The following is a 25797-nucleotide window of genomic DNA, read 5'->3' as shown; positions in this document are numbered from 1 at the left end:
CATTAGCACCCCATACCGCCAGCCAATCCAAACTCTTCAAGAAGTTTTGCGGTCAAGGTCCACCGCCCCAGCGGTCAAGGCCAACGCCCGCCTAGTCCACTTTACTTCCACAGCCTCACCTGCTCAACTCCTTAAGGGTGCCCTTAGTGAGGCACAACCACCTGCTGGGAGGCAGGATCGACAATATTTGCTGGGTTAGCAGGCTGTTACATCAGACAGGTAGGTCTTGCAAGTTGTTCGGTGAGAGGTCCTACCTTTCATGCTCTCACTGCTAAACATTCCATTATACCACCAGCGTCTAATGAAGAACCAGCTCTCTATTTTGTGACAGGTAGTGAAAGCCCTTTTGACCAAAGGGGCTATCGCAAGGGTGCCCATGCCAGAAGTAGGACTTGGTTGTTATTTCCACTACTTTCAGATACCCAAAAAGAATGGAGGACTTTGTCCTATTTTAGACTTGCGCCCTCGCAACACCTTCCTCTGAACAGAGAAATTCAAAATGCTTACTCTGGCCCAGGTCTGGTCTGCCCTTGACCCTGGAGAATGGATGGTGGTGTTGTCCCTGCAGGATGCCTATTTTCATATGCCCATCATGCATGCCCATTGGCTTTATCTTTGGGGTTCACTATCAATACGCAAAAGTCACACCTGCCTTCTTCTCAGGTGCTTCCCTTCATCTGAGCCATTCTAGACACTGTTTGATTTTGTGCCTTTCCTCTTGGAAAGAGAGTCCAGGACATTCAGGCTATCGTCCAAATCTTTCAGCCTCAGTCCTGGATTTCAATTGGGTCAATTTTGAAGATGCTAGGAGTGACGGCCTCCTGCCGGGCGACCCCGACCAGTGGCATATACAGGCTCAGCAGTGGGACCTGAAGTCTCAATGGGCTCAACATCAAGGGTATCTCTCCGACCGCATTCAAATTTCCGCAACGCATGCAAGATATCTGCAGTAACTGTGACTGGAATGCTTTTGGGTCGGCAACAGACCCCTCTCCCTTCCCCACCCAGGACTGACAGTGATGACCGATGCAACACTTCAGGGTTTGGGTGGCCATATGGGAGAGGCGGAGATCCGAGACCTCTGGTGTCCGGCGAAGTACCAGCTCTATATCAACCTTCTGGAGCTGATATCAAAGGGAGGTTGGTACAGGAGCTCACAGGCAACACTACCATAATGTATTACTCCAACAAGCAGTACAGAGTGGGGGAGGGGGAGGGGTCATGGGCCCTGAGTCAGAATGCTCTGCTTCTCTGGAAATTGCTGGAACTCCAGTGAATTTTCCTGGTGGTGAACAACCTGGCAGGATCGTTGAGGCGGACAAGCTCATCCATCGGCTCCTAGCAGATCCTGAGTAGCAGTTTACACCCTGTGGTGGCACAAAGTTTCCCTCCGAATGGGGAAAACCTTGGCTCAATATGTTTGCCACAGCCAGGAATGCTTAATGTCAGCAATTCTGCGTGTTGGAGTTTCCAAGGCTTGGAGATGTGTTTTGCCTTGAGTGGAACTTTCAATAGATGCCACTCCTGCCACGAGTTCTCAAGACGATCAGGACTGACCGGGTCCTATTGGCTCCAGATCGGTCACGAGGGTATGGTGTCCAGAACTCCTCTGTTTGAGGATCTATCCTCCGATCAGACTGCCTCTCCAGTAGACCAGCTGTCACAACAACGGGGCAGGGTTCTGCATCTGAGCCTTCTCAATCTCTACCTTCATGTGTGGAGATTGAGTGGTGGCAGCAGAATACCTTCGACCTTCCTCCTGAGGTGGTTGATATCATCTTGACAGCCAGGCGTTCCTCAACAAAAACTGTAAACGCCTGTCATTGGGACAAATTTGTGGCTTGGTGCAGTGCTTAGCAAATAAACTTTATGTAACTTAGCCTGAAGGTGGTCTGTTATTTGTTTTGTCCCTAGCCTGCAAAGGCTTTACTCTGGGCACAGTTAAAGGGTACTTTTCATTTCTTTTGGCTTCTTTGCGGTTACCTGATCATCCCTCACTGTTTATGGTCTCCTAGCTGTTATGCACTTTTTGAAAGGTTTACAACATTTGTTTCCTCTTTCTCTCTCTCCCTCAGTCCTCACACAGTGGGAGCTTGCGGCGTCTCACCCTCAAGCCAGTGTTCCTCGTCGCCATAACATCGCTGCAGCAGGGAGTATTCAAGCCTTCTATGTCAACCTGGCGTATACCACCTTCTTATCAGACAAAAGGCAAAGCTGTGCAGAAGCAAATCATCTCCCACTGGATCGTGCTTTGCATTAAGATGTGCTATACATTGGCTAAAAAGCAGCCTCTGGAAAAACTATGTGTTCATTCTACCAGGACACAGCTGCTACCACTGCTTTGGCACACCGAGTCCCTGTCCTGAACATTTTTCAGGCGGCTTCATGGGTATCCCTCCATATGTTCACAAAGCAGTATTGTCTGGACAGTCAAGTTTGCCGAGAGGGGCATTTTTGGACCCTCAGTCCTACAGGACCTTCAGGTTTGAGTCCATCCACTGATTCACCTCTGAATAGGGATTGCTTTGGTTTCTATTCAGAAGGTGAGGAATCTACGTTGAGACGTCTCTATCAGAAGAACAAATTGCTTACCTTTGGTAACGCTCTTTCTAGAAGAGACCCTATATGTGGCCACAGATTTATCAATGATCCTACAACCCTCCCCATTATGTGGTTGGACTCTATGCATTAATAAGAACCCAAGTTATGGAATCTGCATAATAGTCGCACCAATTTGCTTTTGGGGCTCTGCATCTGAACTAACCAGGATGTTAGTCAACGCTGTCTTCTCCTCCTGCTACTTCATCCTGTGCATGATGCACAAGATCTTCAAATGGTTACCTCAGAGCTTAAGATGCACCATCGCAAGCCCTCATCTTCAGTTGACTAGATGACTGCAACGCTCTCTACTCAGGGAATCACAGCCCACCTCCTCCATAGGCTACAGATCATACAGAATGCCATGGCCAGACTTGTCCTCAACCTATTGTGACAAATCCACATCAGCCCTCACCTCAGAAAGCTCCACTGGCTCCCAGTACAAGAGAGATGCCAGTTCAAGCTACTCACCCACACATACAAGGCCCTACACAACTGTCGGCCCGCTTACATCGACCACCGCCTGAATTTTTACCAGCCCACCAGACACCTCCACCCTACTTCCCTCTCGCTTGCCCACACCCAATGCATCTGCCGAAGCGGGAGCAGAGGACTTTCCTTCTACCTTGCAGCGAAGACATGAGACGACTTCCCCCCTATATGTCTGAGCCTTCCCATCTCTATTGGAATTCCAAAAATCACTGAAGGCCTGGCTCTTCGTCTGAACCACTGGACCCTGCCAATGCCTAGATACCCTCATGGGTGACAAGTCGAGCTCTATAAATCAACTGATTGATTGATTAAGGCACAAATACTCTTAAAAGCAACTGACAACAGCACTTGGTCTGGCGCCTATATAAGCTATACATGTCATTTCTGGAACAGAACGGGGTCAGTGGGGAGCTGCAGGTTGCTACCTACCAGCGCACAATGGTGCTCCTGAAAAGTTTCTGGATGCAATCTGACGCCTGTGGAGTATTCAAAAGGTTAGGATGTCCGCAGCTAGAAGTCTCAATCAGAAGAACAAGTTTCTTAACTTCAGTAACAGCCTTTCTGGTAGTGACACTATATAGCCACAGATTTCTCACTGACTCGTCCTCCCTGTTCTGTGGTTAGACTCTATTAATGAGATCCCAAGTCTAGGAATCTGCATACTGGCCACACCATTTGCTTTTGGGGCTCAGCATCTGGAGGCATGGACACTCTCGAAAGCAACTGACGACTGCACATGAAAGTGGCACCTATATAGACTCCGCATGTAATTTCCCGAGCGGAACGGTGTCAGTGGGGAGCTGCATAGTGCCACCCACCGATGCACCGAGGTACTCCTGAAAAGTTTCTGGATCCAGTTTGATGTCTATGGAATATTCAGAAGCTGAGGAATCTACGTCTAGAAGTCTCTTAAGAGAAGAACAATGTATTTGTCTTCAATAACACTGTTTCTAGTAGAGACACTATATAGCTGCAGAATCCTCACTGACCCTTTCATCCTTCTCGTTCTGCGGGTTAATGAGATCCCAAGTCTAGAAATGTGCCTACTGGTTACACCAATTTGCTTTTGGGGTTCTGCATCTGGAGGCGCTGACACTCTCGAAAGCAACCGACTACAGCGTGGAGTGGGGCCTATTGTAGACTCTGCATGTCATTTCCGGAGCGGTGTTACTGGAGGACGCCACCTACTGGTGGGCAGAGGCACTCCTGAAAAATTTCCAGAGCCATCTGACACCCTGGGAATATTAAAAAGTTGAGGAATATGCGGCTAGCTAGAGTCTCTACCAGAAAGAGTGTTACCGAAGGTAAGTAATTTGTTCGTCGTGAAACTATAACGTTTTTGTGCAGGTTACCAGATGACTCCATGTCACCAAAACATCAGGTCTCATTATATTTATAAAAAGAAAAAAGATTATTCCATTAGTTGGTGTCTTGGTTTAGTTCACTTTATTTATAAGCTGGCAAGATCGCTCGTTGAGTACTCGCCATTAAGGGGATCATTAACGTCTGGGTTACCCACCACGCTCAAACGTATGTGTGTCCCGGAATAATGCAGTGATCTACCGGTGACATGTTGTAATCCAGGCGAGAATGATTCAGCCTACCATCCATGTGATGGTTGATAAACGAATTACCATTAAATTAGGTAAAAAGAGCACTGGTCGTTTGCAGCACTTAGAAATTGCAGTATGAAGCACTAACTTATAAAATAAAGTTATTAATTTAGCCAACACACCTGTAAAACAAAACAAATGTGAAGAAAAAACACATTAAAGGAAAGGATGTGCCTATGTATGTCAAAGCTACCTGGAAGCTGTATTAGACCTGCACCCAGATATGATTTTTGAAAATGAGAGAAGGGTCCTAATTTCACATATTAGGTGCTTGTTGCTGATGATGGTAGTAGTGTAAGTGGTAAATATAGAAGTAGTAATAGTAGTTCTGTCATCTTCAAAAGTAACCTGGAGCACCATTACTCTGCAGTGGCAATTGAACTACTACGAACCCCTTTACCCCCCCCCCCCCCCATCGTAAGCCTGGCAAAACAACAAATTAGTAACAAATGCATGTTTGCTTTGTTTTGTTTTAATGATGGTCATGCCACTGGTGGAAATTCTTGTCTCCTATATTGTGCATGAGTGAAAGTAATCTGGTTTTTAATGGTCTCCTAGAGACGCTGTTAGCTTTTTGTTGGCTATGAGACCTATTGTATTCCTTATACATTTAAAGTGGGTTTTGTATCCGTCCTTTGCTCACGATTCAGTGGCTATCTTGTCTATCTCAGTTTACTACTCCTGATTTCATTGCTTTCCTCCCATTTCTGGTTTGTCCTGCCCAAGTAGAATTTCGATCTCACTGTGTTTTGAATGGATTACATGTATCCTTCCACTGCTATTATAACCTCTCATTGCTGTGCCTGAGAAATTAGTTTGTCTCCCTCTGTCTCTCCCTGCTCCTCCCCATCCTTTGAGTCCCCAGCTCTTCTTAAAACGTACTAGTCTCCCACAGTTCCTGCTTTTCACCCATTTGTCACACTATCCTTGCTGCTTCCCACTATTCGTGGACAGACATCTTTAAATGAATTTTATTTCATGAGAACATGGCTTCCCCTGTGTGTACATGCCAGAACTTGCATGCTAGCCATCTTTGAAATGTTTTGCTTAAAACAAAAGAAATCATTTCAAGATGGCCACAGTGTGTGGGCACACCTATGTGGCAGCCCTCTTTGGCTGTTTTATGCTGTGTATCGTATTTGCGGACAAAATACTTCAACCTTCAATAAATGCAAAGGCAGCATTCCGTAGCCTCCCTAAGCCCTCTTCATTGGGTGCTCTCTGAGGTGGGAATCAGTTGTAACATTGGGGAGAGATCTATGACCTTCATGTTTGCCTGCGATACTCCTACTGGGACAGGTAGACCCTCTGTCCAGAGTGTGGGAGGATTCCTAAGAGTATGTGCTGCTTCATACGACCAGTCTGCTGTTTGTGAGATAATCAAGTTTCACCAATGCAGAACCCAGTGAAAGATAACTTGCTGCTCCAGACTCTAAGCTACAGTGTTCCTTTTCTGACCTTTTGTTTGTGTTCACTCCTCAGGTAAATCCCATCTCGCCATAGTACAGAAAGTGAACAGCGAAGGGGAGGGTGACCCCTTCTATGAGGTAGTCGGGCTGGTGACGCTGGAGGATGTCATTGAGGAAATCATCAAGTCTGAGATCCTGGACGAGTCCGATTTGTACAGTAAGTTTGACTCCTTTTACGTTTGCTGCTCCATATTCCCATCCTGATGAGCTTCAGTTGTGGAAACGAGCTATCGCACCTGAAAACAATGTTTTGGAAAGGAAAAGCCCTGGACTGGAGCATGGGTCCCTTGGCGACACAAAGCCTTTGCCCATTTTCCAGTTGAAAGGGAGTTTCCTGTGTTCCTCACACACAGTCCCCATTGGCGCAATGACCCCGGTGTCTCCTGTCTGCTCCAGCACAGAGACTCACGGCATCGAACGCATGGTTATGCCAGGTAACCCTGTCACCCAGCCCTCTTTCATGCATTGCTCCCTGTTTAACCGTGTCCTGTCCATTTCGAACAGCGTCACGTATTGAATCCCACTGTCCTTTCCTTCACGAGAGGCTAGTGGCTTGAGGTGTATGGGGGAACCTCTTTCAGAATTCGAGCTCTCCCCTTTGCCCCACCCCCTTCCCGGTGTAGAAGGCTACAAGTACATTCTCCTGCATGGGACACTCCCTTAGCGCCCATTTTGAATTGGTGCCCCTCTGTAGCCCCTGCTTTGAGAGAGTGGTCTCTGTGGTCCACCTTTATGAAGCGCCGCACACGTTGTCCTTCCTGCCTGGGGCACAGCGTCAGATTGGTAACGCCGGCACTCGGGCAATGCCCGAGGGGCCGGTATCCAAATTCCAGTTGTGGGCTACATCTTTTAGCAGCCTGGGGGCCAATTTGGGCAGTTTCTGCGTTTGATGCTTCCAGCGGCCCAGTGGGTGCATCAACTGCAGAGGTGTCCCTCCCTTTCTCTCGCTGGGCCGGTCCATTAATATATGCATATTGAGCAGGGGGCCTGAGCAAAAGTGGCCTCACTTGCTTACAGGTGTGTTTCACCAAACTAACACATGCATTTTTTTTTAAACCTTTTTGTTTAGGTCGAGCCTAGCGCAGCATGCATGCGCTGCTCTAGGAGAGGGCCTCTTGGAATCCCTCCAGACTTCCAAGAGACTTCTATGTATGGGTCGGACTCCTCCCACACATTCTGTTGGCCTTTGCGTGTGACCTTCAATAATGAAAGCACGCAAATTGCCAAAGGCGGGTGCATGTCCCTCCTTTCCTCTAAGTTATCACTCCCATGGCCTAGGAGTCTCAGCAGCGGCCTGCCGTGTGCCTGCTGCATTCCTTAAATTCCTTGCAGCGTGCGCGGCACACCACTCGCGGGCTTGTTTATTTTCTAGCTTTGCACCATCTGGCATCTGGGGTGTCGCCTCCTCTTGTTCCGACATTATGATGTTTAATTACCCATGGGAACATGTTAGCGGTGCTTTTTGTAGGACCAATGCGTTTTTCGCTTCTTTCCTTCTGGCTTGCATGTCTGCTTCCTCTGCCGCTGATTAACAGCTGCGCGCTTCGACGTAGGGGTGCTGCATGGAAACAGAGAGACCGTTGTGTGGACATCTCAACTTTTCCCACGCACAAGCACGCGCCAACGTGATTTAGGGTATCGGGTGCTTGAGGTTTGTTTTTTTAATTGAGTGGCACTCCTCCTCTGGGTTCCAGCTGCAGCCCACTCCCCAAGTGGTCGCATAGAACTAGGCCCCGCGGGCACCGTGCTGCGGGCGCCACAGCAGGTTGGCAGATTAATGGATAATTGAGGTTTATTCATTTTATTTATTTAAATAACAATGCCTTTAATTTATCTTATACGGTCTCAAAGGCGAGACCTATTGGCTATGCCAATGCTTGTTAAAAAATGTCTCCGAAACAGTGTTTTGTGGAAAGGGAATATGCAAATGTAGGCCACTTTTTTTTAGCGTGCCCGGGCCGATTTTTAATCCCAATCCAACGCTGCTGGCGCATGTCTGTGCGTCACCCTTTAAAGAGCTCTATGTGACCACCCTCAAGAAGTTCTTTCTTAGTCCCTCCTGGGGATTTGCTCTGCCCCCTCCCCCCTAGAAGGAGAGCTTCCTGTGTCCTTCTGTTCACAGGATGGTCCCTGTGCAAGAGCCTCCCCATGTCCTTTCCTTTGTCGGGGCTCTCCCTGCAGCTTCCCTGCTTGGATGTGGCATTGTGTCGACATTTATTGGCATAGAATCTATATTTCCACACTTTGGAATTTTACACTTGTTCACAAGCACTGACACAAGCACAAGCATTGACAGTGGTTTTTGGCACCGAAAACTTCCACATCAGCTCTGAAGTTGTCTGCAAAACAATCCTCCAAACCATGCAGGAGCAGCTCGACCAGAAGCAGAAAAAAAACGACATATACAGCCTCTAACTGGCCGTATTTTCGCTATGGCTGTGTAGCCGCATCCCAACCATCTAAGCACCAGCTTTTTATTAAGAGGCCATAGATTTAACACTGCCTACTAAGAAGAAGAAAGACATAGCAACCAGTCTTCCGCATCCTCCTCTTTCTGCTTCTCCATCTCCTCCACCCCCTTCACCACATCATTCACATACTGACCTAGGGGACATTATGCCACAGGGGTCTCCACAGTCTTCCCCTGAGGATCATGGTGGGTGGGGAGGTTTAATTCTTATCCACAGCCCACATGTCCTTAGGATAATTATATTGACCCCCTGGATGACACTGACCCAGATCGCTACCTGGTTAGGCCATCACCCCCATGATGCTTCATCTTATCATTGCTATTGCGACAGCATATCACCAGGTCACCTTACACAAAGACCCTATTGAGGTTGATTTTTCTTATTGAAACACTGTCCAGCACACATAGGGCCTGTCAATACCTTCCTGTGCTCAAGGACATGCTGCGCCACTCAGATGGGATTTTTAATGACCCAGGGCAGGCACATATTATTACACCAAGGGTCGACAACAAATATAAAGCCACACCCTCGGATCCTATCTACATCAAGGGTCAGCTTCCCCCAGATTCCCTAGTTGTGTCTAATGCCCATAAACCGGCCAACTCGCAAACCTCCTCAGACTCTCCAGGGAGTCCAAGCTTATTAACGCTTCAGGGAAGAGGGTGCCCGCGAAATCCCCAATCACTGGTGGATCGCCAGCACTCAAGCTTTATTGGCAAGATACGATAAGGTACATTGGACAAGGTGGAGGAGTTCCTCCAACAGCTCCCGGAGGATTACAAAAAAAGAGGAAATTGTTAACAAGGGCAAAATGATCTCCAATAATTCAATCGGGTGTCGCCTAGACTCAGCGGACACAGCTGCCAGGGGCATCAATACAAGTGTTTTGTTGCATAGGAAGGCTCGGCTTCGTATATCTGGCTTTAAGCCAGAAGTGCAGCAAACACTCTTAAATGCGCCATTTGATAAAGAGCATCTGTTTGGTCCACAGGTGGACCAAGCATTGGAAACATTTTAAAAGGACACCGATGCAGGTAAATCAATGGGGGCAATCCAAATCCCTGCTTCTTATTGCTCCTTTGGGCATCCCTCATACAAACAGGGTGCCAAAACTACACCCTCGGATGCCTCCAACTCCTTGAACAGGCAACATCAGACCTCCCCTCCTCTCGAAGAGGATACTACAGAGGTACATATTAAAGAAACAATTTGAATGGTCACTGCAGGGGTCCCTCAACATGTACCGCACCCTCAACCTCAAAGCAGTGACTCTCTTCTCATTTCCCCCATCCATTTAACAGCTGTCGGGGGCTGACTACAATATTTCTTCCCTGCTTGGAAAACTATAGCATCCGCTCAGTGGGTTTTGGATATTATGGAACATGATTATTGTCTGGAGCTCATCACCATACCTCCAAACATTCCACCTCGCAGACGCAGTCTCTCCATAGAAGATCAAACACTGCTCAAACAAGAAGTGGAGGCTCTGTAGCTCAAAGGAACCATAGAGCCTGTCCCTCAAACAAGGCAACTTTATGTCTATCCTAGACTTTAAGAACTCTTACCTCCTCCTCCCGGTCCATTCAGCTCATCGCAAGTACCTCAGGTTTGTTATAGCTGGAAGACATTACTAGTTTAAAGTACTCTTGTTTGAGTCACAACCACATCCTGTGTGTTCACCAAACCCCTAGCAGTGGTAGCAGCACATCTGTACAGTCAGAACATTCATGTCTTCCCATATCTAGACGACGACTGGATCATCAAAGCCAGTACACTTCTCTTGTGTCAACAGCACCCTCAGACTACTCTCCATCTTCTCAATCAACTGGGTTTACTATCAACATGCAGAAATAACACCATCAACTTTTACAGATTCAGCTGTATTTAAGGGCCATGCCCAACACACAGGCCCTGATTATGAAGTTGGACGGAAGCACCGTATCGGTTTGGAACTGGCAAAAAAGACCCATAAGCACAAGCATTCATTGTATAATGGATGTTTTTTTTAAACATCCCTGCACTGTGCGGCAGGCACCTCATGGTGCCTGCCACACAGTGCAGGGATGTTTAGGGGGACTCAATAGGAGCCCCTCAGGCCCAAAAAAAGGGCTGGGGGAAGGGGGCCCTACTATAGGGCCCCCAAAACACTTTCCGACAGCCTTTCCATGTCGGAAAGGCCAACCAAAAAAATGGCTGTCGAGAACTAGCATCATAATCCAGACGGCAGAGCGCACCTAGCTCTGACAGGTTCCTTGAGCTCGCCAGAAGCGCTGCGGATGGTCACTTCACCCAATACCTTCACCTACCGCATCATAATGCAGTGGACTGACCGCCTTGTCCGATGTCTGGAGGACCTCAAACAACGGTCAGTCGGATTGCGGTCTGCCTACATGGTAATCGGGCCCAGAGTTTGGTTTGGCACACTGAAATGTAACCAGGATTCAAAACATCCAAAAATTACTAAAGCAATTTCAACCCAATCAACACAACAGTCAAGGCAGTTCTGAAACTCTTAGGCATGATGGCATCTTGTTTCGCAATAGTACCACATGCTCAACTACATATGCACCAGTTGCAAGAATGTCTGCCATGCCAATGGTCTCCATTAGAGGTTCAGCTACAAGATCTAGGTGCAGATGTATCATCATTACAGTTTGCGAGTCCTTAATAGCGAATTTTAGCGATTTGTTATTAAGGACTCGCAAAATGCAATGTATGTAGATTTTGCAATCATTGCAATTCCTACATATTCCTTAATTGCGATTTGCAAATTGTGATTCTCAATTAAGGAATACCTTCCCATTCATTCCTATAGGCCTAGAGGCCCATGGGAATGAATGGAAAGACATTCGCAATGCGCGAGTACCCAATAGGTACTCGCAAATTGCGAATGCAATTTCAAGGGTGCTAGGGTGCCAAAAGGACACCCTTTTGCACCGCTGAAATATGCATGTGTGCACATGTGGCGCACATACATGCCCTAAGGGCATGTATGTGCGCCACATGCGCCTTTGGAAAATGCAAAAAAGTGAATTTTTCAAGGAAATCGCAAATTACCATCAACTTGAAATCTGTGGTAATTTGCGATTTCTCGAGGTAAAATCGCACAACTTGGGTGCTTCCAGAATTGCATTTAAGGAATCGCAATTTGCGATACTTTAAATGCATTTGCAAAATAGGAAATTGCAAATTCTGCGTTTTCCCTATTTTGCGAGGGCCTTTTGGGATGATACTTCTCAAAAGGCTTTTTCCTGTTCGCAAACGGGCCGATTCTGAGAATCGGCCTGTTTGCGAACGGGAAAAAGGCTCCATACATATGGCCCCTAGTGTTGGTAGTCAGCCACACTGATTGCTCTCTGCAGTGGTGGAACAAACAAAACCTATCAAAGAAGTGGCCATGCCTCAACCCTGTTCCCCAGATCATTCTTACAGCAGATGCATCCCTTACAGGAAGGGGTGCTCACTTACAGGATCTCCCTATTCAGGGTCTCTGGAGTCAAGCGTTTACTAACCTGAAGCTCCGAGTCTGCAGGAACAAAGGTGGCCCAAACAATCTCCCCAGAGGAAATCCCAGCATGTGACTAAAACGTCAACCAACTCCTTACCTATGGGAATATTTTTGAGAGGGGGAAATGAGGCATCTTAGTAAGAAGATCTACCATAACAAGAATAGTAATATAACCCTGAACCACAGGGAGGTCTGTAATAAAATCCATACATATGGAATACCAGGGTACGTGGGGGATGGGCAAAGCCAGCTAAAACCTTTGTGGAGCGCAATGAGAATCCTTTTGTCATGCACATGTGGGACAAGCCCGAACAAACGTATGCACATCTTTTGTCATGCCCTCCCACCAAAGCCACAGCTGACAAGTTTGCTTACTCTTTTCCTCCGCTGGATGCCCTGCCAAAGGAGTGGAATGACACCATTGCAGCGTCTGTTGCTGTAGCCCCCATGTTGGAACAAACAGCCTGTCCACATGATACAGTAACCCTTGTCTAATGCTGTCAACCATGCATTAGCCGATACAGAAGGAAGGGCCATATCCAAATCTTTTAGGAATGCAACAAATTCATAGTCCCCTCTATCCTCTACACATAATATTTATTTATTTATTTTTTAAATATGTTTGTTTATTTTTAATAATTTGAATTTATAATCAAAAAATCATGAATGCACGATACAGACTGGTAGTTGGGCAATCGCAGTTGGCATAGGGCAAAAAGTATATCAACATTTTCTCTGAAAGAGAGCACGAGGTTGGATTTCAACACACTACAGATACATACGCTAAGGGTCAGATCTAACAGAATCCCCTTCATCAAGGATAAGTCTGGTCTCACAATCATCCAGACTCTTTCCCCGCTCCACCCATTGGTAGGGCAATTCCTCCTCTTCATCACCCAGTTCTAACCCATAGTATTTTATCCACTGCACCCATATCATTCTAAACTTCCGGGGGCAGCCCCTTGCCTTATATGTCACTCTCTCTGCAACCATACATAGATCCAAACTTGCTCTCCATTCTTTGAGTGTAGGGAGTCGGTGAACACCCCAATGTCTAGCTATGTCCCTCTTGGCAACCACTAGCCCCAAATTAGCCAACATGAGTTTATGCCTTGTCAGGTCCACTTCTGTGGGGATTCCCAGTATAAGGATTTTTGCGGCCAACTCAAGTTGGGCCTCTAGTATGTTATTGAGTTCCTGTATTATCCTTCTCCAATAAGTTTAAACCCTACTGCACTACCAAAGGGTGTGTATAAATGTACCCCGTGTGTGTGGCATCTGAGGCAATCTGGGTTATCTGCTCTCCCCATAGAATGAAGGCGTGCTCTGTCAAAGTATGTCCGTTGCAGAATTTTATATTGAATGAGCCGTAGTTGTAGTTTAATCGCTACTTCTCGTGGGTGCATAAGGGCTGCTTCCCAGTCAATATCCTCTAGTGTACCCTTGGTAAGTTCCCATTTAGTTTGAAGAGTGCTCAGTTTGTCAAGCATATTGTTAATCAGTGTTTTATAGGTCAGTGAGATGGCCTGAGTCTGAATCTCTTCCTGCAAAAGTCTGCCTTCTAATGGGGCATACTCCAGCAATGTCTGTGTGTCCAGTCCCTCCGCCTGCCAGGCATATTTTAGTCTGAGATAGGCATAGGCCTGGGTGTCATGTAGCTGATATGTGGCTTGTAGCCAGGCGAATGGGGCCAGTGTCCCTGCCTGCATTACAACCCCTACTTTTGAAATCCCTATTCAATCCTATGCTAAAACGTTAAGGAAAGTCTTTCCTTGGATCCCTCTGGAGGCAAGAAAGACTCTCATCCAGGCACTGATTGTGAGCAGGTTGGACTACGGGAACGCTCTTCTGGTGGGTGCCAGGGAAGAACTTTTCTCTAGGCTCCAGATATTGCAAAATACCTCCGCAAGAATGGCTCTAAACAAGCCCCAACGCACCCCTTCCCGTCCCCTGCTGCAATCCCTGCACTGGCTGCTCGTGAGGAAGAGAGCTATCGGTAAACTTCTTATCTTGGTGTTCAAGGCAAGGCAAGGCCTGGGCCCGGTATACCTAAGAAAGAAGGTGAGAGCGTACATCCCGGGGCGCCAGCTGAGATCCAGCAATCAAAATCTCTTAGCTCCTTGGAAAATAAACAAGTTCAGAATGGAAGGGCACGCCTTTTCATATCTGTCCCCCTTCCATTGGAACAGGTTATTAGAAGTAATGCGTGGTTGTACATCTCTGGGTCACTTTAAGAAGAGTCTAAAAACCTGGTTGTTCTAGGGGCCCAGGCTGAGCGAGAGGTCTGTTTTGTGCTGCTAGGCGCCGAGAGATCCCCCTGGAAATGATTACGATGCGCCATACAAATGTCAAATAAATAAATAAATCCCATTGTTTTAAACATCTTAATTTTCTAATTTCAATCAGTCTAGATCCCTCCTCTGGTGGGGTCTCCCTTGTTGGTTTCATGTCCCTGTTCATTTGCTTCTCAGCACTTTTCCATTCCCCCAGCACACTTTGGGTAGCTGGTAGGAGTCGAGTACTCCCTTTGCCACCATAGATAAAGTGTAATTGTGTACACTCTCTGAATTGTAATCTTTCCAACCTATAGGTGGGATGGTCCTGTGGAGCGTGGTTCCATTCATTTATTACAATGAGATAGGCCACTCTGTAGTAGGCTCTGATATTCGGCAGGGCAAGACCGCCGTTGTATGGGTTTCACTGTAGTGTGTGTAACGCCATTCGAGGATGAGCACCGTCCCATAACAGTAAGCGTAGCTCGCTATTGAGGGTTGTGAACACAGTCTCTGGGATTTTACAATAGGTATTTTGCAAGATGTATAGCAATTGCGGGAGTGTAGTCATCTTGTACATTGCAGCCCTTCCCATAATCGTCTGGGGGGGGTTCCTCCATCTCTTGACATATACTTGGAAGTTCAAGAGGATTTGTTCGATATTGCGCTCGAAGTTAACTGCTACCTCAGTGGTAATATAGAGTCCCAGGTAAGTGAACCCCTCGGTGGGTAGCCGAAGGCAGCTCGGATAAGTGTGGGGCTCCACCATTCCAGCTATAGGGAACAGGGTGGATATACCCCAATTAATCCTATATACTGCATGTCGGCCATGTTCTCCAAAAATTTTTAGTAGTTTAGGGAGTGTCACTGCTGGGTCAGTGGCGTATAATAAAATATAATCCGCATATAATGATATACGTTCTTCTTCTAAAAAGCGGGACTCGTCTACAAAAACCCCTAGACCTTGATGTGTTCGGACCATACAGGCCAAGGCTCCAATATTAGAGCAAATAATTGGGGAGACGAGCCAACCCTCCCTAGTGCCTCGTTGAATCGACCAACTGTTCAAGACCACCCGTTAACTCAGACTTTGGCCTCAGGAGCATTATACAGGAGTGCTAACCAGTCCCTAAAGATTGGGCCAAAGCCAAACTTTTCCAGGGTGCATCTCATGAAGGACCAATGAATGGTATTGAATGCCTTCTCGACGTCTAGTGAAAGGAGCAGATGAGGGCTTTCCTGACCCTGAACCGTGGCCATCCAACTGGCCAAGCGTCGTAGGTTAAAACGCGTGGCTTGCTTAGGCATGGAACCAGATTTGTCTCTATGGATCAAGGGGGTAATGACAGTCAGGAGCCGCGTCACAAGAATGGTAGCCAGAATTTCGGTCTGGATGGGGAGCAGAGATATGGATCGATATGACCCACAATCCTCCGAAGGCTTCCCAGTCTTGTGAATTACCACTACCGTGGCCATTCGAAGATCTAGTGGGAGAAACCCTTGCTCTTTTACCATCAGGAACATATTTAGTAAGTGTGTTGCCAGCAAACGTCTATTTAATTTAGACAATTCTCCCTGGAGTTCATTTGGGACTGGGGTTTTTCCTGACTTTTGGCATTCGATGGCCTCTGTCACTTCCTCGAGAGTGAGGTAGGTCCTCCTCTAGTCTGTCCCTCTCATCCCGCGAGAGCGAGGGAAGCTCAATTGCGTCCAATAGTGGATTATTTGCGCCACATCCGCCTGCGATGTAGCTGCGTACAAGTACGTATAGTACAGTGCAAAGGCCCCTGCAATATCTGTGGGTGTGGTATGTGTGGTGCCTAGTTCAATGATTGCGTTACCCATCTCGACTCCATTTCCTCCTGCTCAACCATGCTACCAGTTTCCCCACCCTTTTACCGGATGGTAAGCCCTCACCTCCCTGGCCGCTAGGGCCTGAAATTCCCTTTTGGTAATCTCAATTTGGCGAAGGGTATGAACAGACATTGTAGAGGCGCCACTTCCCTCCAGACTCAAAAGCCTGCGTTCCAAGGCCTCCAACTCCTGGGTTTCTCGTCTCTTTTTATAGGCAATTATATTTTGCGCTCTGTCTCTTAGCACCATCTTGAATGCTTCCCATAAAGTGACTGCTGACTGTACTGAACCTACATTCTCCTTAAAGTAGAGCTGTGAATCCACCCTAATCTCTTCAGCAACACTCATCTTTCAAGGCCCATGGGCTCAGTCTCCAGTTTGTTACCTTACGGTCACCCGTCCTGCCCACCGTTAACAAAAGCGGTGAGTAGTCTGAGATGCCCCTAGCTAAGTATTCCACCCTCTCCACCGGTCCGACCTCCCCTGCAGGAGCAAAGAGATAGTCTAATCTTGAAAATACCCTATGAGCACCCGAAAAGTAGGAATATGCACGTATATTTGGGTGGTGCCGTCTCGATAAGTCAGTCAGTCAGTCCAAGGGCGTCCTGAAATTTTGCCTGCATTGTAGGTCTTAGTTCGGTTCGATCTAGGGAGGGCTCATCCATATCGTTTAAGTCCCCTCCTATGATATGTATAGCGGGTCCGGAGTGCAATAGAATCTCCGTCAGACTGTCTAGCATAAGTTGCTGCAATCGCGGGGGTGCATAGGCACTAATAAGTAAGACCATCGTACGGTTCCATATCCCCTGTACTGCAACATATGTACTGTCAGAGTCCACCCACTGTTGAATAATACGAAAGGGAGGCGACTTTTAAATGATAATTGCCACTCTTCACAACCTCTTGGAAAACCTGCGTGTGCCAGGTAAGTATACTGTCCCCTTCCCAGGAAAGAACAACTTAAACCCTTTAGATGCATTTCCTGTAAAAAGATTGTCGGATTCATGTTGTTTGAGATATTGAGATACAAGTCCCTGCTTGATTTGGTTTCCTAGCTCATTGACGCTCTATGTCAATGCCGTGAATCTATCCCCGGTAATAGCAATAGAATGCAGGACTCATTACACACCCCACCCCCTCCCAGAGGATTGCCCACATCTTACAGTCCCAGCTCACTCTCTGCATTCTTTTGGTTGAACTAAAAAGAACAGTCACCCCCCCCCCCCTTGTGACAATATCAATACCCAACATGTGACCATGTCTAACCTACCCCCAATCCTACACTCTTCGAGGTACCCATACCCTCCCCCAATTCGTCAACATGACAACTCTGGCACGGGTAATCCTGTAAGAGGTCTGTAGCCCTCCCTCCCCCTGTTTCAATTAACCACACAATAATACGATAACAACACTCAGTGTACTTCCCTGTCTCCTGCCAAAGATCTACAATGTCTACCAGGCCTCAGGGCCTTCTCGCTGTTTGTGGGTGGCTGTCCGGCCCCATCTCAGTCCTCTTCGCCATTACTCGTCGGATGTTGCTCTTGCGTGCTTACATCGAGCAAAATCGGATCTGGGGCTTCCAACCGCTGAATGCTCTTGAGTAACGCGTGCTCACTGTCTGCATCCGCAGAATCTTCTCTTTCTGACAGTTCAGTGTGTATATTGTCACTCTGTCTCAACAAGGTGTGTAATACATGGCCCTGAACGGCGCCGGCGTCCGAATCCGATATTTGTGACCTACTTTCTCTAGGCCGCAAGGACCTCGCCAGTGTTCCTCCCGCTGTCCCTCAGATTTTCAACACTGGTCTCCTGCGCTTTTTTTGGGTCGCTCCTGACTTGAGCCCAGTCTCGTTTCTGTGAACCGATCTGGAGCTCGGGGTGATCCGCGTCTGAATTGAGGCTGTTCCTCAATCCACGCCCATGCCTCTTCTGGAGTCTGAAAAAACAACGTGTTGCCTTGGAAGATAACTTTAAGCTTAGCTGGGAACAGTAACGTTTTGAATCTAAAGTGTTCGAAGCTTCGCCTTGACCGGATCAAAGGTTCGTTATTGCTTTTGCACGTGCCGTGAGTAGTCTGGGAATACCATCACTCGCATATTTTCATATTTGATCTCCCCCAACTTCCTTAGCATCGTCGACCCTCCAGGCCTCTTCTTTCATTGAGGCTAAAAGCCCTGTCACATCCTTTCGCATAGAATGAGAAGTATTCTCTAGTTCCGAGATGCAGTGCTCAGCTTCGGTAACTCGTTCAGAGACTTTTCGCAGGATGTGGTGTAGCAATGTGAGCACTAAGCGTATCTCCGCCATCTTCCCTTCCAAGCTTTCTTTGGACTCCTGGATCGCTTGCAGTATGGCCGCACCATCAGGAAGAGGAGCTGTACCTTCCTCTGCTCCTGCCGTCATAGGTAGCACCTTGGCAAACCAAAATAATTTACCCTGCCGCGACGTCTTTGGTTCCTTATATTTCGCCATTGCAGGTCGACGGATGTGAAGGTATATGCAGACACTCTCTTCCACAGTCACGCCCCTCGGAGCACCACTGTTGGTTTCCCAGAGATTCACCCGCTGTTGTGTCCCCCAGTTCCCAGGCCAGATGTAGCAGGATGCCTTCTGAGCATCCCCCCACCAACGTAGTAGAGAGTCTTGTCCCTCACGCCTGTGTGGCTCCTGCCGGCTCCTCTGTAGGAGCACGTCCGAAGTGGTGAGGTGATTGCTCCACGGGTTGCAGGCCTTTGTAGTCAGGACGTGTTAGGCCCATTCCATGCGCCCATAGTACTGGAACGCTATGTCCCCAGAAATCCATTAGCTCGAGATGTGCACCTGGGCCTGCAGGCACAACAGTGCCCTGCACACACACTTCAGCCATGTGTAGCCGCTTTATTGGAATCTGCGAGAGGGGGAAGGAAAAAAGGGAAAAGCATGTCTCCACCCCCAGCTGGCCTCTCGGAACAGCTCTGCAACGTACCGTAAGATTTTTGTGCCCAGACCCGCCGCCTCTCAGACGCTTCATTGCCGACTAAAACTAGGATCTCCAATGCGATTCCAGTTCAGGCAGGCCACTCTGTGCAGTTTCGCCCATGACCTTCACCGCCCGTCTTGAAGGAGGAAAGACGCGGGGGCCTCTAATCCGGTCACAAGGCATTTACCCCAGTGCTGCAGTCCCACCACCTTGACTCCGCAATCTACAATGCTGGGTCCCTGAGCCTGGGAAGCCTCTTCCCTCTAGCCCCGGGCGGCAAAATTTGCCTCCGGGCCCACAACGCCATCAGTCCCAACAGCACTCAGCCGGGCAGGTCACATGGATACCAGCTAGAGGTCGCAGTTCCCAACAGGATGAGCAACTCCAGCCCACCGACCCCCTGGTCCCTCCTCCTCCCCAGCCGAAAATAACTTCTAACGCTCTGCGGCCTCAGGCTGGCCGACTCACGAAGTCCCAATCCATGCAGGAAGTATCTAGCGGGGGAAAGGAAAAGCGTCCATTTTTTTACTTCTGGGCAGCCCACTAGGAGTTGGCGTTCGGGTTTGGCCACCGATCGATTCTGGTGCCGGGAGGCAGAGGACCCTCTTCCTCTGGCACGGCTCCTCCGGTCTGCCCACCTCTGTATTACAGTCCGATGCATTGCCTTTATCTGGTGGACCGCCACTACGTGTCTCTGCTGTGACCGCTGGGAAATAGAAACCTTCTCAGGGGTCTCACTGATACACCCGGTCCTTTTAAACCAACAAAGAAGAGATTGGCACAGAAGCTGTAATATCAAAAGACCTATTTATTAACCTCACATGAGGGAGACTACATCACACAGTACCCTCAGGCAACTGTAGGAGGCATTCTAAGGAGTACAGAAAACAGGGGCCTTATATATGCTTGGGTTACATTAGTCTGAGAACCTAAGGAGTTAGGCCCAAGTGGACAAGCGGATAGGCTGGACCCTATTTAAATGAGAAAAACACAAAAATGCCTAACCACCATCATTTGTACTCAAAATTCAAATAGGTCGAAAAAACTGCTTGTCTGATTCGACCAGGTATTTTTATTTATACCACTTGTTTATATTTGTTTTTAGATTTTTAAAGAAAACATTTTATCAGCAAAAACAAAGACACCTATACATCCACATATTTACACTAATTTACACTAATATACAATGAAATTTACAAACAAATAATGACATTTACAAAAATACTTTAGATCAAATAAGTACCAACATCTTACATAAAACACAAGACTATTGGACAAGACTATACATCATATAATCATGTGCCTGGAAAAATGACACTTCAATCAGTTCAAAATCAAAGGAGTTGAGTCAATCTATGACGACTATTTGGACCAGCACTTGCTGGTTTAGAACTTTAAATAACCAAAAGTCCTCCTTACTACATGCCGACGCGTTTCGATTCCAGGACAGAGTTCCTGTTGTGAATAAAACTTTATTGTTTTCCTTGCATCTTCCATAGATACAATGACAACGCCCTGAAGAGATCCCAGGAACTCTGTCCTGGAATCGAAACGCGTCGGCATGTAATAAGGAGGACTTTTGGTTATTTAAAGTTCTAAACCAGCAAGTGCTGGTCCAAATAGTCGTCATAGATTGACTAAACTCCTTTGATTTTGAACTGATTGAAGTGTCATTTTTCCAGGCACATGATTATATGATGTATAGTCTTGTCCAATAGTCTTGTGTTTTATGTAAGATGTTGGTACTTATTTGATCTAAAGTTTTTTTTAAATTTCATTATTTGTTGGTAAATTTCACTGTATATTAGTGTAAATTAATGTAAATATGTGGATGTATAGGTGTCTTTGTTTTTGCTGATAAAATGTTTTCTTTAAAAATCTAAAAACAAATATAAACAAGTGGTATAAATAAAAATACCTGGTCGAATCAGACAAGCAGTTTTTTTGACCTATTTGAATTTTGGGTACAAATGATGGTGGTTAGGCATTTTTGTGTTTTTCTGGGTTACATTAGTCAGCATAAAACCAAGGGGAGGTCCGGGCATGTACCAGCATGCAAAATGACTAATATGGGTATACAAGATTTGCTTGCTCAACAAAGTGGGAGGAGAGATATTTCTTCTTACATCAGCAAGAATAGCCTGACAGTTATAACATAAGAGCAGGTGCATTCTACTAGCTAGGCCCCTCTGAGCATGTGCAAGGCTCTGGGAGAGGGAGAAAGTACATGGCAAGCACATGGCAAGCACATGGCTAACTAAAATGTCTGCCAAGTACAACATGGCTTTCAGCTCATGCTAACAGCGTTCCCTGCAATCTTTAACACACCTAGCAGTTTAGGGCCATCTCTGGGTCTGCCAATCACCACTGAGAGCCTCGGCAGGCCGCCATTTTAAAAGGCTGCACATCAGCGGTGATGTAGAAAGGGCTCGTAGCACTGCAAAAATCCCCAGTGCGGCGATCCTCCAGTCTGTCCCAGCCTCAGCCCACCTACCGATCTTCACTGGAGCAATTTTCAGGCGTCGAGGGTCATGATACATATCAGGATTCAGTCGGGGCTAGCGGAGAATGCAGCTGTTGGCCACGCCCCCCTATCCTCTACACATATGACCCTTTCTGGTGGTATTATGTATTTGTCTTTCAAGTTGCGTCTTAGCTTCCTTGCCAAGACGCGATAGCGCATCAGCTTTGCCTTATGTGCCAGGGGTTTAAGTGATGACAAAATCATATTCACTAAAGAACAAAGTCCATCTCATCTGGCATTGGTGTAAGCGCTCTGGCAGATCTAAAGGACTGCAAATTCCTACGGTTAGACTATATCATTAAAGTATGGGGCGACTCTAACAAAGAGTGCCTGCATTCCTGAAATGCGAGCCTGATTGCCAGCCGATCGCGCTCAGCAATTGTATAATTATGCTTAGCTGGTAATAGGGTTTAGAGAAGTAACCTTTGGGATACAATTGTCCTGTTTTTTAATTTGGTAGTGTAGTGCACAAGTTCTGCTTTCAAGTGCTGGTTTTCTGTTTTAAGATTCTGTATCTCTACTTGTATCTCCTACAAGGCTTTAGCCTACTCCTCTATAGTAGGAGCCGACCCTATGTGAGGACTAGGAGATCCTAAATTAATTGAGGCAAAAGCACCGCCATACTCCATCTTTGCTCAGGCGGGACTAATTTGTGGGCTTAGCTTTCGGTCAAGCGTTCACTAACCTAAACCTCCAAGTCCGCAGGAGAGAGGATGGCCAAAATAATCTCCCAAAAGGAAATCCCAGCATGTGAGTAAGACATGAAGGCCAGCAACTGCCCTTGGGGAGAAAGAAGGATAAAGAGCAGGAGGACCAGACCAAATAGATGGTATATGTCAGAAGTCATCAAACACAAACAGCACGCGTCTCACTCTGAAAAACCTTTCTTTGGATATAGAGCCCTGCTGAAACAAAGGAACACCTATTAGTACCCTAACATAATGATACAACTAGCACCCCACCCTCAGGTAACATCTCTGTGTCGGAACCCCACATATGCACTCAACATAAAAAATAAATAAAACTCCCAATAGCTACATAGGAAAAAGAAGAGTTGAACACATTCGTCAATCCCAATAACTTGTCCTCCAAAAAAGACACAGTAAACACAAAGGTAATAGTCCAAAACGAATAACAGGGGACAAGAGTGTGATTATGCTGTCACCTTTGTTTTTTCCCAATAACAGCTTATTGCTTCATCAGTGCACTGACCTTTTCTGTCGGCTACGTTCAAAGCAGTAAAAGAAAGGGGCACACACTGTCAATAGAGACGCTGTTACTAACACGCGTCTAACCACATTGTCTAGAAGTCCAAGAGTGCCGTCAAGTACCAAGAAGCCACTCGGGCGCTTGAAATGAGAATGAAACAGGAGGGGTGGAGTCAGGAAAAACAAAGAACTCTCTGAACAAGGTTCATAGAATTCAACAAATCTGCCGACGCGGAACGCCTCTAGCACAAGCAGGCTACAGAAAGTCCTGGGAGAGAACAAAGACCAGACCGCTGCTCCCAATACGGAAGTGTCGAAAGAATCAAGATAGGAACAAAGAGGGCGTGGCCAAGCACAGTCCGGGAATGGCCGCGTAGTCTGTGATCTCCGTCGTCCTTTCCTGTCCTCGACCATCTTGATATCAATCCGCAACGCCCGTTTGCAGCCCCTGCTGCTGGATTGATAGAGAAGCCCCTCCCGCTTGCTCCGGTACCCGGATCGTGCTCCGCGGGGGAGTAATCGCCCTCCCGGGATTGCGGCCTTCAAGGGGCTCTGAAACCGGGGCCCACAGTAGCTGTACCCTCCGGACAAGAACTCCAACTAGCCCGCCCTAACCCAGTGGTGGCGCCGCAGATCGAGGTGCCGCCGTGAATCCGCACCACCGACAATCCCTGTGGGGACCTGACGGACCGGGAGCAGCGGTTGGGGCAATACAGTCGCAGCGATGCGGTGGGGAGAGTGAGAGGTACTAAGACTGATGAGAGGTAGAGTACACCGGCCGCGAGATACAAAATGGCGGTGGCGCAGCTTGAATAGTGCAGCCTCTCCCTCCACCGCCTTCATCGTTGCCTACCTCAAGGGCCCACGTTTGCCTGCGGCCCGCGGGGGGCATGACCTCAAGAAATATAGCAGCTTGACCCCCTCTCCCCCGCGGAGGTGCCGTAAACCGGAGCACTGCCACGCTCCTGGCTTAAAGACGGATCCTAATGGGACCATTATTTTTTATTTTTAAAAAATGTTTTTTTTTTTTTATTAATTTGTTTATTGCAATTTCAAAGGCAAAAAGAGGCAAGGTACATCAGACCAGTGTTAGGTCGCGAATCACAAGTAACCATCAGACAATCATGAGAGTAGTATCTATCAAAGTCAGCAGTTACGTACAAGCAAATACATCTTTAGAATATCAAGTAGGCAGTAACATGACGGTATCAGCAGAAAGAAAAGACAAGGAACCATGCAGTGTAGGCCAACCCATTGACAAAGGAACGTCAACCACCGTGCCTGGTGACCAGTGCCCCAATCTCGTTGAGAAAGCAGCGCGAACTAAGGAGGTGTAGTAGGATCCATCGTATCAATCGTGTTATTTGTGTCAGTGTCGTCATAACAGTCATCCCTCGCCCTCCCCTCCACATTAGTCTGTATGTCTCTATTTACTGCATCATCCCTGTCTTGCGCGCTTGACATTAAGATACCATCCAGTATTAGGGACCAGATGTTTTTAGGCTTATTCTTCGGGGGCATCAGATCGCTATATAATTCAGTTTGGGTACAGCAATATATCAATTCTCTCTTCCATAAATTAATGGAAGGGGGAGGACCTCTCATCCAGGTTCTAGCAACGCACCACCTAGCTATCAGGAACGCCATGCCGACTACTTTCCTCTGGGCAGGGCGTAAGGGTTTGGAATATCCCAGGAGGGCTAGCAGAGGATCCGAGTCCAGTGCTAGAGACATCACTCTGTTAATTTCAATGTATATCGCCTGCCAGAAAGGGGAGATGACTGGGCAGGTCCAAGCGACATGCAGAAAATCCGCCATTGGGGCCGTGCATCTTTCACACTCAGGTGAATCACGCAGGCGGTACCTGTGAAGTCTCTCTGGGGTGTCATAGGTTCTGTTCAAATATTTAAAGTGTATGAGTCTTTTATTATTATTATTAAATTACACTTGTATAGCGCTATCTACCCGGAGGCCTCGTAGCGCTTATGACTGAAGTCTGTGGCGCCCATTTAGGGAGATCTTTCTAGTGCTAGCACAGCAATATTTCCACAGTTCCTCGTTCAGCTCGGTGCCTAAGTCACGCTGCCAGGCTAATCTCGGCTTCGTGTATTCAGTGTATTTCTCGGTCTGGGCTATCCTATAGAGGTTAGTCATTAATTTCACAGGGGACTTTGCAGCCACCATGTAGTCAAATGCGGCCACCGTCACCGGTTCCTCCATGTCATCGCCAAGAAGCTCTCGCATAGCATGTCGCACCCTATGAAACTGAAATCGCGATATCAGAGTGGGGTTCAGCTCAGTAGTATTAACCTCGTCCCAGGTTTGTGCTGTGCCGCCCGCAAATAAGTCGCCCATGGTACGCAGACCAAGTTGATGAAGGGACAGAATTACCCCTCTCTCCCGACATGGTGCTAGCCCCGTGGGGAGTACAGTAAGGTACAGCCTGTATCTCCATCATGCGATGCTAGGCATGTATAACAGAATTCAAGGAATCTAATATGCCCGTGCGGCGGTCTCGAAACAACGTCAGCAGTGCCGGCAAAGGAGTCGGGTCCGCGACAATCTTCTCAACACGGACGTAGGGAGCGTCATGCGGGCCATGTATCCTGGAATAAGCATGAGCGCACTGCGCATCGCGATAGTAGAGTTCCATGTCTGGAGCATTCAGGCCTCCCGCTGCATAGGGTCGCACTAGGACGTTCCAGGCCACCCTGGGTTGTTTAACCGCCCAGGCAAGGTGTATTAATAGGGACTGTAGCCTGCGGAAAAAGTGGGAAGATAGGGTCATCGGGATATTACAGCATAGGAAGAGAAATCGCAGGAGAATC

General features: G+C 47.4%; 1 protein-coding gene across 2 annotated transcripts in view; it reads left to right on the top strand.

The window, feature by feature from the left end:
• Window positions 1-25797, top strand: part of CNNM4 (cyclin and CBS domain divalent metal cation transport mediator 4) — a 331971-nt gene that overhangs the window by 170764 nt on the left and 135410 nt on the right. For both annotated transcript variants that reach the window (XR_013602507.1, XM_078666969.1), the window contains exon 2: window positions 6186-6329. Coding sequence is in view for 1 of the 2 variants with exons in the window: in XM_078666969.1 (XP_078523095.1) it covers window positions 6186-6329 (144 nt within the window). In the remaining variant the exon portion in view is untranslated. The remainder of the gene's footprint in view (window positions 1-6185; window positions 6330-25797) is intronic.

This window comes from Lissotriton helveticus, chromosome 11 (genome assembly GCF_964261635.1).
Source record: "Lissotriton helveticus chromosome 11, aLisHel1.1, whole genome shotgun sequence".
Taxonomy (NCBI): Eukaryota; Metazoa; Chordata; class Amphibia; order Caudata; family Salamandridae; genus Lissotriton; species Lissotriton helveticus.
This window is presented reverse-complemented; position numbering and strand designations above follow the sequence as displayed.